This window comes from Mastomys coucha, unplaced genomic scaffold, assembly GCF_008632895.1.
Source record: "Mastomys coucha isolate ucsf_1 unplaced genomic scaffold, UCSF_Mcou_1 pScaffold22, whole genome shotgun sequence".
NCBI classification, from domain to species: Eukaryota; Metazoa; Chordata; class Mammalia; order Rodentia; family Muridae; genus Mastomys; species Mastomys coucha.
The window spans coordinates 145,247,188-145,259,508 of record NW_022196905.1 but is presented as its reverse complement, the minus strand read 5'-3'; the positions used below and the strand labels follow the sequence as shown (position 1 = coordinate 145,259,508).

Here is a 12,321-nt window from a genome sequence, read left to right as displayed (position 1 = left end):
CCTACAAAGGATAATAGACAGAAAACATCAGCATACACCCTATAAGAAGAAAGTAATCTTTCAACAAACCCACACAAACCTAATTCTACCTCTCATAACAACAACAGGAAATAACAATTACTTTTTCTTAATATCTTAGTATGAAAATTAATATTACCAACATATCCTAATCGATTGAAATCAAAAAACATGAGGAATTAGAAATTTGTTGACTGTCATCCAATGGTCTCTCTAATTTGATAACTGGAGAAAAAGGTCCCATATTATACAATCCATATACACTTTCAGCTTGTTTGTGACAGTGTCTGGCTGTGTACAACAGTGTCTTGAGATCTTCCATCTCTTATCTCAGCCTCTCTATTAGTAGTATTGTTTATTTCATGTTTTTACAATATATTACTATCGTTTTCAGAACAGCTTACATATTTTAAAAGTATTTATATGCCCAAAAGAAATGTAGACAATTAAATTGGGAGGGGAGTTGTAAGAGAACAACAAAGAGTAAGACTGAATGTTTTGCTTGATGTTTGTAATTCTTGTATCAAGTTACCACAGTAAGATCCAAGATTTAAAGCTCTACTAAATATAAAACAAATACAAAAACAAAAACACTTTATATATTTATGTTCATTTAAGAAAATATTAGTAGTGATGTATTATTTTGAAATATACAGGTAATATGTTTGGAGTTATTTAAAATTTATATTGAGAAAAACGTATGTATTTTCAGTATTGCCGTAGACAAGCATCTACATAAGACTGTTAAATTGATTGTTGTTTTATATCAAACAACTTTTATAATACTCATTTTTATTGTTGTAATATTTTATAAATTTTAAAGAATATGACAAAAAAGATATTGTAGGTATTGAAGGGGGTTGCTGGGAGGAGTTGAGGTACAAAAGGAAAACAAGAATGTGATTTAATTCTATTTATTTAAAATGTTTTTTAAGTGTTAAATTCAGATAAATTGAAATCATGTAACTTTTGTCATTATAATGCAGTAAAACTTGAAAAAGATTTTTTTGTTTCAGCAAGGATCTTTTTAGTTCACAGTAATTTTGAACTATACTATGTGTTACTAAAAAGAACTGATAAAAATATAAGTAAAAAGTAATAAATTTACGAAAATTTTCTGAATTGTCATTATGTACCTTTTGAGTCTGTTTTGCTTTTCTTTTCATCTTGCATATTGTTACATTACAAACTAATTCTAGTTTTAAAAATTACATTATAAGTTTATTTTATTGATGAGTGTTTTGCTTGCATATTTTTCTGTGGACGTGTGTGTCTGGCCCTTGGAGACTAAAAGAGAGCATCAGATCCCGCGGAACTGGAGTCACAGATGGTTATGAGTCACGATGTAGGTACTAGGAATTGAACCTGTGTCCTCTGGAAGAACAGTAGTATTCTTAGCTGCTGAGCTACCTCTCCGTTCTATTTTTTGGAAAGAAATAGTCCCTAGGGCATTATGGGAGATACCTGTACTCTTAGCTACTCAAGAGGCAGGAGTAAAACTTATGCCTACTGGTTTGTGGTCAGTGTGATCAATACAGTAAGGCATTACAAGATTAAAACCAAACAAGACTATAGCACACAGATTTATTTCTCCAGTATTCATATACAGAGGAAACAGCACACAAGGAACAGAGCTCAGCGTGTTAATATGCACACTGTGAAAGGAGGTGAACAGGATCATCACCTGAGTGCCTGCTCCTGTTGATGCTCCATGAGGAATGGAAGTACTGTCTATCACCTCACCTAGCATAAACAAAGAAGACTGACCCTACTACTGCACTAATCTTATACTACACCACCATTCAACTCACTACAAGTGAGTTCATATATAAGTACACAAAACTCAAGTAGAAAATAAGGCTTATAAGGAACTGACTTAGAGGGAGGGACAAGAGCAATTCCCAATGACTTCATTACTACTCTCAAATAAAGCAAGGAATAAAAAACAAAGGAAACCGCAACCATGGCCTGTAGTGCTGAAGAGATGGGTCAGTGGGCAAAGTATATGCTGTGCAACCATGAGGAGGTAAGGCATGAATATCCAGCATCCACAGGTCCAGTGGCATGCACCTATAAAAGCAGTGATGGGGAGGTAGCAATGGAAAAACCCTGATGGCTAACTGGACATCCAGTCTCACTCAACTGTCACTCTCCAGGTCCTACGAGAAACTCTGCCTTAAAAATGAATAATTTTTAAGAGGAAGAGAGCTATTGAAGATGACACCCAACATCAAGGCACTCTGCTTCTACATGTGCATATACCATATACAACATCCATATGGGTGGGCACATATACATGAATACAACACACATGTACATTTGTGCAGGCGCACACAGACAGACAGACAGACAGACAGACAGACACGCACGCACGCGCGCGCGCACACACACACACACACACACACACACACAACAGAAAGACCTTTAAGGATAAATGAAAAAGGTACCAGAAATAAGTACATAACTGAACAGAGACTAGGGGTAATGGATAAGTCTACTGTCCTTTGCCTACCCCCAAATTCTAAAGAGGACAACAAAACTATGGGCATGTGGGAAAGAGATCATCTAGTTCTATAGGCAAGAACAACAGGAACTTAATGTAACAGGGCAGTGTTTTTACACTTATTTATCTGAGATTGCTGAAAATTTGCCTTGGGCTTTTTTCTTATTGCTCATTGCCTTTCAAACATACCCCCAAATTCAAAGACTAGCATAATCAACCTAAATCATATAGTCCCAGTAAACATCATTTTACTCATTTTCCTTTAATTACTCAGTCAAATATTTATTTTCCTAAATCTTAGGAAAAGGCATCAAAACACATTTCACTTGGAGGTGTTGGCTTAAATAAAAGACCTCAGGCAGGGCTCCCCCATTGTACTAGACTGAGAATGGAAATATTAAATTCAGAAGCACTTGAAACAAGCAAAGGTGAGGTATAATTACAAAGCCTAAGTCTAGGTCTGCATCCCTGGAGTGCCAATAAAACCAATAAAGTCAATAATGATAAAGGCAGTTCAATGTCAAGCAATACCCATGAGTGAAAAACTGTGAACAAATTTTGGAACACATGGATAGCCCTGGGCTATTAGGATAAGTCATAGCATTAATCCTCTGATTTTGAAAGTTAACTATCAAAATAAATTTTATTATCCTGAAGTGTCACATGCTAGAACTCTTAGAGATCAGAACCAAAAGCAGGATTACCAGGCTGTCTGCTAGTGCACGTTACTTTTCATGGCATCTCTTTTATAACCTCATCTTAAACTTCTATGTAATACAAAAAATTCTCTTTCAATAAACTTTGGATTAGTAAAATACATATGAATAAAAGACTGTCTCACTTTTCTCAAGCAGACAGATTTACATCCTTCTAGCTGCTTGGAGGTAGGTGAGAACAGAAGGCAAGTAGAAAGAACTGTTCAACAAGTCCAGGGCTATCATTAACACTGAACTCTAGACTTGTGCTCCAAGAGGCAGTCACCATTCACATACAGCATGATATGGATGGTGCCACCTGCAGTGACACAGCTCAAAGAACTGTGGAGAGAAAATAAAGCTTAATATAAGTGACATGGCTAAGAAACTGTTCCTTCTAAAATTAATACAAGATAGTCACTCCTAAGGATAATATTTAAAAGGGTTCATGTCACTGCCAATCTCCCTCTTCTTCAGAAAAGGCCTATTTATAGAAATCTCTCTCTGGAATAACAATACATAAGCAACTTCTACCAAACTGCTACTGCGGTCATACTTGCCTTCAATTTCTAGGTCTTAAATTGGTTTCTAGGTCAAATATTGGTTCATGCCATCTTACTCCACAAATCAATTTCATCTCCAAAAAGATGTAAGCAACTTCTCTGAATAGTACCAAGTACCATTTGTTTTATCTAATTACCTTTTAACTTATTGCTAACACTAGAAACTTTATTTACTAATCAAAAAGGAGGGAGCTGTTGTCTCTAGGAACCTGAAAGAAACAAATAAAGGCACAGACAAGATTTAGCCTTCTCAAAAATATTAAAAAAAACTTTAAGAGAGGAGAATGGAAATAGAACTCTCACTGGATAAACAGCAATAGAAACTTAAACAGTGTAAGCTACTTGCTGAGATTTGCTTCCAACGGTCTTTATATTCTCAACTTACTCCTTCTAGAGTCAACTGTGATACTTACATTGGTAATATATGGTTCAATAGCTTGAGCAGTCCTCTTCAGCAAAGCCTTTGCCAAATCATATGCTTGCTTGTTTAAGTTCTGGAAAACACAAATAGTATCTGTATTATATATATTTACATAACTAGCCATGTTCATTTGTCTGCAGAGGTGAGGATTACATCCAGAGTTTCCTACTGTTGGCTTACTGTACAGAATATAACCCCAGCTCTGCACTTCAACTTATGAAAAGCAAAATATTATTTGTATTTTAAAAGCTACTCTTAAGTAAATGGAACGAGAGACATATCCATAAAAGAAAGAAGATAAAGTGACTTTTCTTAGAAAACTCTAGCCTATTAGATCACAAGATCTTTTTGCAGCAAAAATAACTACATTCTTTTCAGATCTCCTTCATAACAGATTAGCCAAATAGAAATGGTTAATTAATGGTTATTAGATAAAAGTAGTATTTAGTCACCCTAAATATCATCCCCAATTCAAATTGGTTCAGATGAATACAAATATAGTGTTACATGGTCCAGAAAAACCAAAGCATCAAAAGAGGGCTGACTGCATCTTGGAGTGACAGCTCAGCTCAGGGATAAAAGCACTTATTGATCTTTCAGAAAACCCAAATTCCCAACACCCACATCAGTTAGCTCTCAACCCTTAACTTTCGCACTAGGGAAACTTGTGCCTTCTTCTAGCCTACACACACACACACACACACACACACACACACACACAAAATCTTTTTTGTGACTTGGTTTGTGTGCAGTTCACTTCAGAGTTAGATCTTTGCCTGTAATGTTTCTGTATGGGATGAATAATCTGGATTTATTTTTCATACGGTAGTCAACTACCTTAACACAACTGATAGTCAATTATCTCCTAATGATTTGTAGCATATTCTAAGCTTCTAAAATAAATATGAATCCATATATAAATTTTCCATTACTTTCAGATACCCCTTTGTCCATATTACCTAATTATAAATGAAAGACATGAAAGAAAAATCTTAATAGCAAGCCCCCACTTCTTTATTCTTCTTCAAAATTATGTGGCTATTATGAGCCATTTGCTCCTTTGTGTGAATTTTAGATTCCATTTGTCAAATTATCTGCTCTATTTGATTAGATTATAGATCCATACGGAGAAAACTGAAGTCATCATGACATTGTCTTATATTCTAAAAACAGCAAATCTCTCAACTTATTAAAAGCCTTCTTCTGTAGTAGAGGCTCACAGCCATCCATTGGACTGAGCACAGGGTCCCCAGTGAAGGAGCTAGAGAAAGGACCCAAGGAGCTGAAGGGTTTGCAGTCCCTTAGGAGGAACAACAATATGAACTAACTAGTACCCTCAGAGCTCCCAGGGACTAAACCACCAACCAAAGAGTACACATGGTGGGACTAATGGCTCCAGCAGCATATGTATAGCAGAGGATGGCCTAATCCATCATCAATGGAGGAGAGGCCCTTGGCCCTGTGAAGGTTCTATGCCCCAGTGTAAGGGAATGCCAGGGCCAGGAAGTGGGAGAGGGTGGGTTGTTCAGCAGGGGGAGGGGGGAGGGAACAGGGTTTTTTTTTTTTCTTTTTTTCAGGGGAAACCAGGAAAGGAGATATCACATGACATGTAAATAAAGAAAATATCTAATAAAAAAAAGCCTTCTTCTGTGCTTTGTCAGCCAGCTACAATGGCTTGGCACAAAGGTAATATATAAACTCTAAGGTCATATGTTGATCTGCTAAGTATATCTTATCTGTTAAAGTTACAAATGAAAATTTGTTTTAACATATTTCTATCAATCTTAAATCTACCACAGTTAGAGTCTTTTCTGATTTTTCTGGGTACTGTTGTACTTCTCTGAGTAATATCATATGAAAATATTTTCAAGGCTTTTTGTCTCTTTAATCTTTGTGGATATTAGTCCATCTTTGTGTATCTAGAAACAAAGCCAATTTGGTTGTTAATAGTGTTACTTTCTGCCACTCTGAAAGTGACTACTGTAACTTTTCTTACTGAAGTTGCAAGTCAGTTTTACAAAGGAAACCCCTCCATCTGTTCTTGTGCATTAGATCTTGCAGATTTCCTCAGGAAGATGGGGCTTATATCTGTGACTCCCTCTCTCTTCACATATGGTACTGAGCTGACACTCTGTCTCCCTTTCCTATACTCTAAAATTCTCCTGATTATTCATTAGACTGTTTGCTCCATAAATAGTCAATGGAAGTTTTCCCACAATCAGCTTGGGTTCCTTTATTATTATTTAAACACTTTGTTGTTGCTGCTGCTGTTGCTGTGCCATCACTGCCTACATAGTCTAAGTAGTTTCAAGATCAAGTAATTTTTTATTGCTTAATGCACTGTGGCAAGTGAGAGTTTTCTGAGAATTAGTTTAGTCTAATTTCAAATGTATTCACAGAAATTATTATTCATGAAACTGTCCTTTAATGGTCTTCATATTTCTTGTTCATTTTAACTATATATTGATATCACCCTTTCTTTGATTCAATTTGCTATAATTTTGCGTAATATATTTTTCAAATTACAAACTGAAGTTTCCAAGTAATGTCACTGTTTTCTTATTTCATTCATTTCTACTTGACTGACTTTATTTTGCTTGTATATTTTATTCTTATGTTTTATGACTTCCTGCACCAGAAAGTTGTCATTACAATTTATCAAATTAATGATGCTTGACATTAAGCTTGTAGTATTATGTTTCAAATCTCAGTATTTCTAAAAACCCTTGGTCTGAACTTTAAAGATTTATTTATTTATTATATGTAAGTACACTGTAGCTGTCTTCAGACATCCCAGAAGAGGGCATCAGATCTCATTAAGGATGGTTGTGAGCCACCATGTGGTTGCTGGGATTTGAACTCAGGACCTTTGGAAGAGCAGTCAGTGCTCTTAACCGCTGAGCCATCTCACCAGCCCCTGGTCTGAACTTTAAATGGACCCAATAAATAGTGAATGTTTCATTCTCTTCCTAACTCATCATCAATTTCTGCTTTAGGTATTATATAGGAAAAACTATGCCTTTATCCAATAAAGACTATATGAGGGCTCAAGATAAATATCAATTGGTAGTGTATCTGCCTAACATGAGGGAATGTCTAAGTTAGATCCCAGCACTATATACCTGGGTAAGGTAACACATACTTGTAATCCTAGGAGCACTCAAGAGGTGAAGATAAAATAATCAAAAACTCATTGTTAACTTCAGTTACAAAATGAGTCTGAAACCAGTCTGGAATACATGAGGTCCTGTCTCAAAAACCTGCTATGTACAATATTTTGTGTGCATGTGTGGACACATGTTCTAAACAGGAAGGAGTAATATACGCATATGTATGTACATGTATGAGGCAAGAGGACAACCTAAGGGTATCACTCCTTAGACACCAACCACCTTTTTTCTCTTCCTTCTTTTCCTTCTCTGTTTTTCTCTTCAGCAGGTTGGGCTAGGTGATCCATCTGTCACCAACACCCCAGCACCAAGACTACAAATACACAATACTATATGTGGCCTTTTTTAGTGAGCTTGGGAGATCAAACTTGGATTCAAAACCAGTTTACCAACTAAGCTATGGCTCTGTCAATAATACTAATATAATTTAACTTTCTTGTTTTTTTAGTTTTAGTTGCCTGTCAAGTCTTTCTTAGCCTTTTACAAATCAGCCTTTCCATGGCTGTATTTTAGCTGTTTCTCTTATCATCAACAAACTAGATTAATCTCCAGTCCAATGTGACAACCTGTGTGATGTGGTAAAATCAAGTTGTTTACATTACTGCCAATCTTCCTTCTCTTAAAATCCTTAAAATTCTAATACACTTCAGTCTACATTCAACTAACCTAAAGACCACATTTCACTAATAACTTTTTCTCCTAATTGTAATTTTATATGTCCAGTTATTGTGAGTTTTTAATTCTTATTTTTATTCTATTCTATATATCTGGAGAGTATGTGGTGTGTGTGAACATACACATGCCACTGCAAACATATGGTGGTCAAAGGACAATTTCCAGTAATGATTTTTCCAGTAATGGTTCTCTCCTGTGGGCCCCAGGGATCATACTCCAGGTCACAAAGCTTTAATACTGAGCATCTTCAGTGGTCTTAACTCTTACTTTGATGCCCTTAATTAATTTAAAATATACTGTATCTTTATTCCACTTAAGCATTGTTTTCAACTTTGTTTGAATATGTTATTCAGTTCAAAAGTGTTCACTAAGGTGTAAAGAACTACAATTTTACAAATGACTGAAAAGGAGAAATTGCCCCCAAAGCTGTTCCCTCTAAGCTAAGCAGACTAAGCCAAGGATTAAACTGTAAGGAGCTAATGAGAAGACTCCAGCTAATCTCAGAGAAGTCAGATCTCAGCATTCTGTTTCTTACAAGTGTCTCTGTGCAGTGGGCCAAGGAAAACAGGCCTCAGGAAGTCCATTTCTGTATAGTGTCACTTAAGTGGGGCTAGGAATTAAAACTTAGATCTCACACACGCTAATGCAAACTGAGCTACCACTGAACTATACCCTACTGCCCAAAAAGTGCTTATTTATTTTTCCTTACAAATGGACTTTTTCATGATACTGGCCCTCCTACCAAACCACAGAGAGCTAAAGGCTAGAGACAACAGGCCAAGCTCCCTCGTGGGTTGCCTCAGAGTGTGCCCCTTATCAGAATTTACAGTTGTTTCAAATGATAATATAACAGGAATCCTAACAATGTGGGCCCTAAAGACAAAGGAGGCGCTCTGCACCTCAGGAGGATGTACTATGTGCCTCAGGAAGGGCTGCAATATGTGTGGGGAGAATTCGGTATGTTCCCAGGGGATCTAATCTCTACTCTACCTCCTGCCTTCCTTCTCACAGTGACAGGTATATAGCTGAGCTGAGCAAAATTAGGAAAAGGCAAATCAGACACCTGAATAGCAATAGACTAGACTAGATGAAGGCAATCGGAACCCATATCAATACCTCTGATTTTTCATCTAATAAATGTATCTGAACTTTTGAGATCTAATCTTATTGTTGATCCTGCTTACTCTCAGCATCAACAGATTTCCCATATATTTTAAATTATAAATTAAAAGTTCATTTCCAATGAAGGATTATTTGTGCCAATATAATGTAAGACTAAGTCAGTATCATGCTACAGAGCTCTTAAATTTTTTGTTTGTTTGTTTGTTTTTCCTCAAGACAGGGTTTCTCTGTGTAGCCCTGGCTGTCCTGGAACTCACTCTGTGTAGACCAGGCTGGCCTCGAACTCAGAAATCTGCCTACCTCTGCCTCCCAAGTGCTGGGATTAAAGGCATGCCCAGCCAGAGCCCTTAAATTTAAACAAGAAAAAATTTTAAACAAATGCTTGTTTATACTGGTAATTTCTATGTTCCTCTCTTGAAATTCAACCTCTTCTCAATCATTCAACTGTCATTTCAACTGCTAACCAGATTTGGACATTTTCAAAAGACAAAACATACATACATATACAGGGGAAATGCACACACTTCAGGTAAAATCACTGATCATAACCTCTTTGTCTCTATATTATGCCAACTTTTCAACTAAGGTTCCAACTGGTTCCATGTGCCAACACATAAAGTTATATAGCAGTATACAAGCAGCTATTAACCCACTCCTGTATAAAGTGGGGGTTTTAGCACCAGAAAAATGAGGATATGACCTCTCCAAGATATGGCTGAGGGGAAAGTTTTTATTATAGATACTTAGGAGGCATAGCCAGAGGCATTTGGATGAATCCAGAGCAGGGAGAAAGTAGTATGCTGAACATGATCAGCAGAATGGACCAGGCCATGAGAAGAGGGAGGGGAAGTTAGAGACAAAGGAGCACAAAGAGCACATGGTCAAAATGGAAAGGCTATGTGAGAACGAGCAGAGTAGGGCAGGGGGACCCAGAGTAGGGTAAGAGGACCCAGGGTGCCAGGTAACAGGTATCTGCAGTGCTCAGAGAGCCTAGAGGTCAGCATCCGCTTTGGTATGCTAATAAGCACCACAGATAGTCTTTAGTCCCAAATTTCTTTTGGGCCTGAGAACTGTGAGAAATGCATCCTCTAAAAAACTCACTGACCACAAATATTTTAACACATGAATTAGACTAATTCATTATTTCTTCATTCAATTGTGGACTAAAAAATATAAGTTTTGTTATATCTTAAACAAGTATCTTAATATTATTCAATCAGTAAAGTTTACAAAACTAAGATTAAAGCAGTATAAATTCTATTTATAACATAAAAATAAATTCTTAATTAAATAGGGTTTAGACACATTTCACATACCTTATGGGCAGGTACCAGATTTACTAAAACTGTATCTAAGAGCTCCTGAGATACTGTGTCACCTTCACAGATGATTGAGCTCATAAGGTCCACCATGTGCATATGAACTTTCTGATTGTGGCCATTGCTGTAACCCAAAACAGTTATTTTATTTCAACTGAGATATGATAGTAGTAAACATTGTACTTTTAAAAAGTGGTGAGATAAGTCTGTATTACATTTAAGCTTCTTTCTCTATGGTCTTACAATAATAAAAATGTATTTATTCAACTATATTACTAAATTACTTCCCCCTAATTTTAGCCATTCTTACAACCAAAGTAGTTAAATGAAATGTAATCTTAGTTTCATCTTAAATTGGACAAAGTATTTTAAAATTCTGTTAAATTTTATAGATAAAAACTTCTAACCAACAAGATATATTAAAAGGTCAAAATAAGCCAGATGTGATGGTGAATGCCACTGATCCCAGCAACCGAGAAGCAGAAGCAGGCTGATCTCTGTAAGAGTTCCAGCACAGCCAGAGTTCATGGTGAGACCATCTCAATGACAACAAAAAGTTAACACAGTATGTAATCACAAAGAATAGACTCAAAAAACTTAGTCTAATTTGCTCTTCTAACAAATAAATATATAATAAATTCTATTCATTTAGAACTGTATAGAGAATAATTCTAAGTTAATTTATAATGTTAAGGCAATATTTATAACAAGTTTATGTGGATTCACAGTAAACAGCAAAGCTTTACAATTAAAAAGAAGTGTTACTTATTTAAAAATCAACTTACTTTATAACTGAGAATAATGTTCTATATAGTTGAGTAAAGATTTCATTGCTATCTTCTAATTCAAAGCATATGTTATATGATTTAACCCATGCAATGTTCTAAAAGAAAGAAGTAAAAGCAGGGAAAAGGTAAATATATTAGTTGCTAAAAATATACAAGAACAAAAAAACCATCTCAAGTAATAATGTATTGCTTACCTCAAGTAAATAAAAATACCTATTGAATTGAGGGCTCTTTGTATCTTCTAGTCCCTTCAATTGCCTTGTTATAAACATAAATATATCCTTTTTTAAAAAAAAAAAGTTTTGGTTAGATTGTGAATGCTAAAAGGAAATATACATTACACTAGTAGGACTAGCTACAGCTTATTTACCAACTTTGTAAACATGGCAGAAAAAATTGTAAAGAACGAAAAGGGCAGAATTTTTTTACAGTACAACTTTACATAAAGATCCTGATTAGCCAGGTACACACCTTTAATCCCCACACTATAAAAACTTTCTATCCTTTTAAAATGGCTGCTTTGACAAAACATAATCTCCATGAATAAGCCCTTCCTCTACTACCTAAAAGAAATTACTTGGACGCTGGTGAGATGGTTCAGTGACTTCTCTTCCAAAGGTCTTGAGTTCATTAGCCTGGTTAGTTGGTTAACTGGTAGTGGTGGCGAAAAAAAAACCAAAACAACAACAACAAAAAAGAAATTACTTGGCATCTAGCTCTATCAGAAGTTTGGAATAACTATCAATTCATTCATAGTCTCCTAATAAGCCAAATGTTCAATAAGGGTTTGTTCATGCCAATAAAAAACTGAGACCAAAAGGTAAGGATAGAGACTGACAATTTTCTAACACATAATACTAACAGATGTGGCACTATTGGAAACAAAAAGAAAAAAGAAAAAAATGGAACTTGGAGCTAATCAGAAGAAAAACTATCTCATAAATACTTAGAAAGCACCCTTTAAAACACAGCGCTTCTGCAGGCAGTGGTGGCGCATGCCTTTAATCCCAGCACTTAGGAGGCAGAGGCAGGCAGATTTCTGAGTTC

The 12,321-nt window shown here is 35.8% G+C and overlaps 1 protein-coding gene across 7 annotated transcripts in view; it reads right to left on the bottom strand.

The window, feature by feature from the left end:
* Pds5b (PDS5 cohesin associated factor B) overlaps window positions 1-12,321 on the bottom strand; it is a 138,889-nt gene that overhangs the window by 82,531 nt on the left and 44,037 nt on the right. For 6 of the 7 annotated variants that reach the window (XR_004109703.1, XM_031338845.1, XM_031338847.1 and 3 more), the window contains exons 4-7: window positions 11,469-11,555; window positions 11,272-11,369; window positions 10,484-10,610; window positions 4,193-4,273 (exon numbers count right to left, since the gene is read on the bottom strand). Coding sequence is in view for 5 of the 7 variants with exons in the window: in XM_031338845.1 (XP_031194705.1) it covers window positions 4,193-4,273; window positions 10,484-10,610; window positions 11,272-11,369; window positions 11,469-11,555 (393 nt within the window). In the remaining 2 variants the exon portion in view is untranslated. Of the gene's footprint in view, window positions 1-3,362; window positions 3,527-4,192; window positions 4,274-10,483; window positions 10,611-11,271; window positions 11,370-11,468; window positions 11,556-12,321 lie in introns of those variants that run through there. The other variant, XM_031338848.1, reaches the window with a different exon arrangement.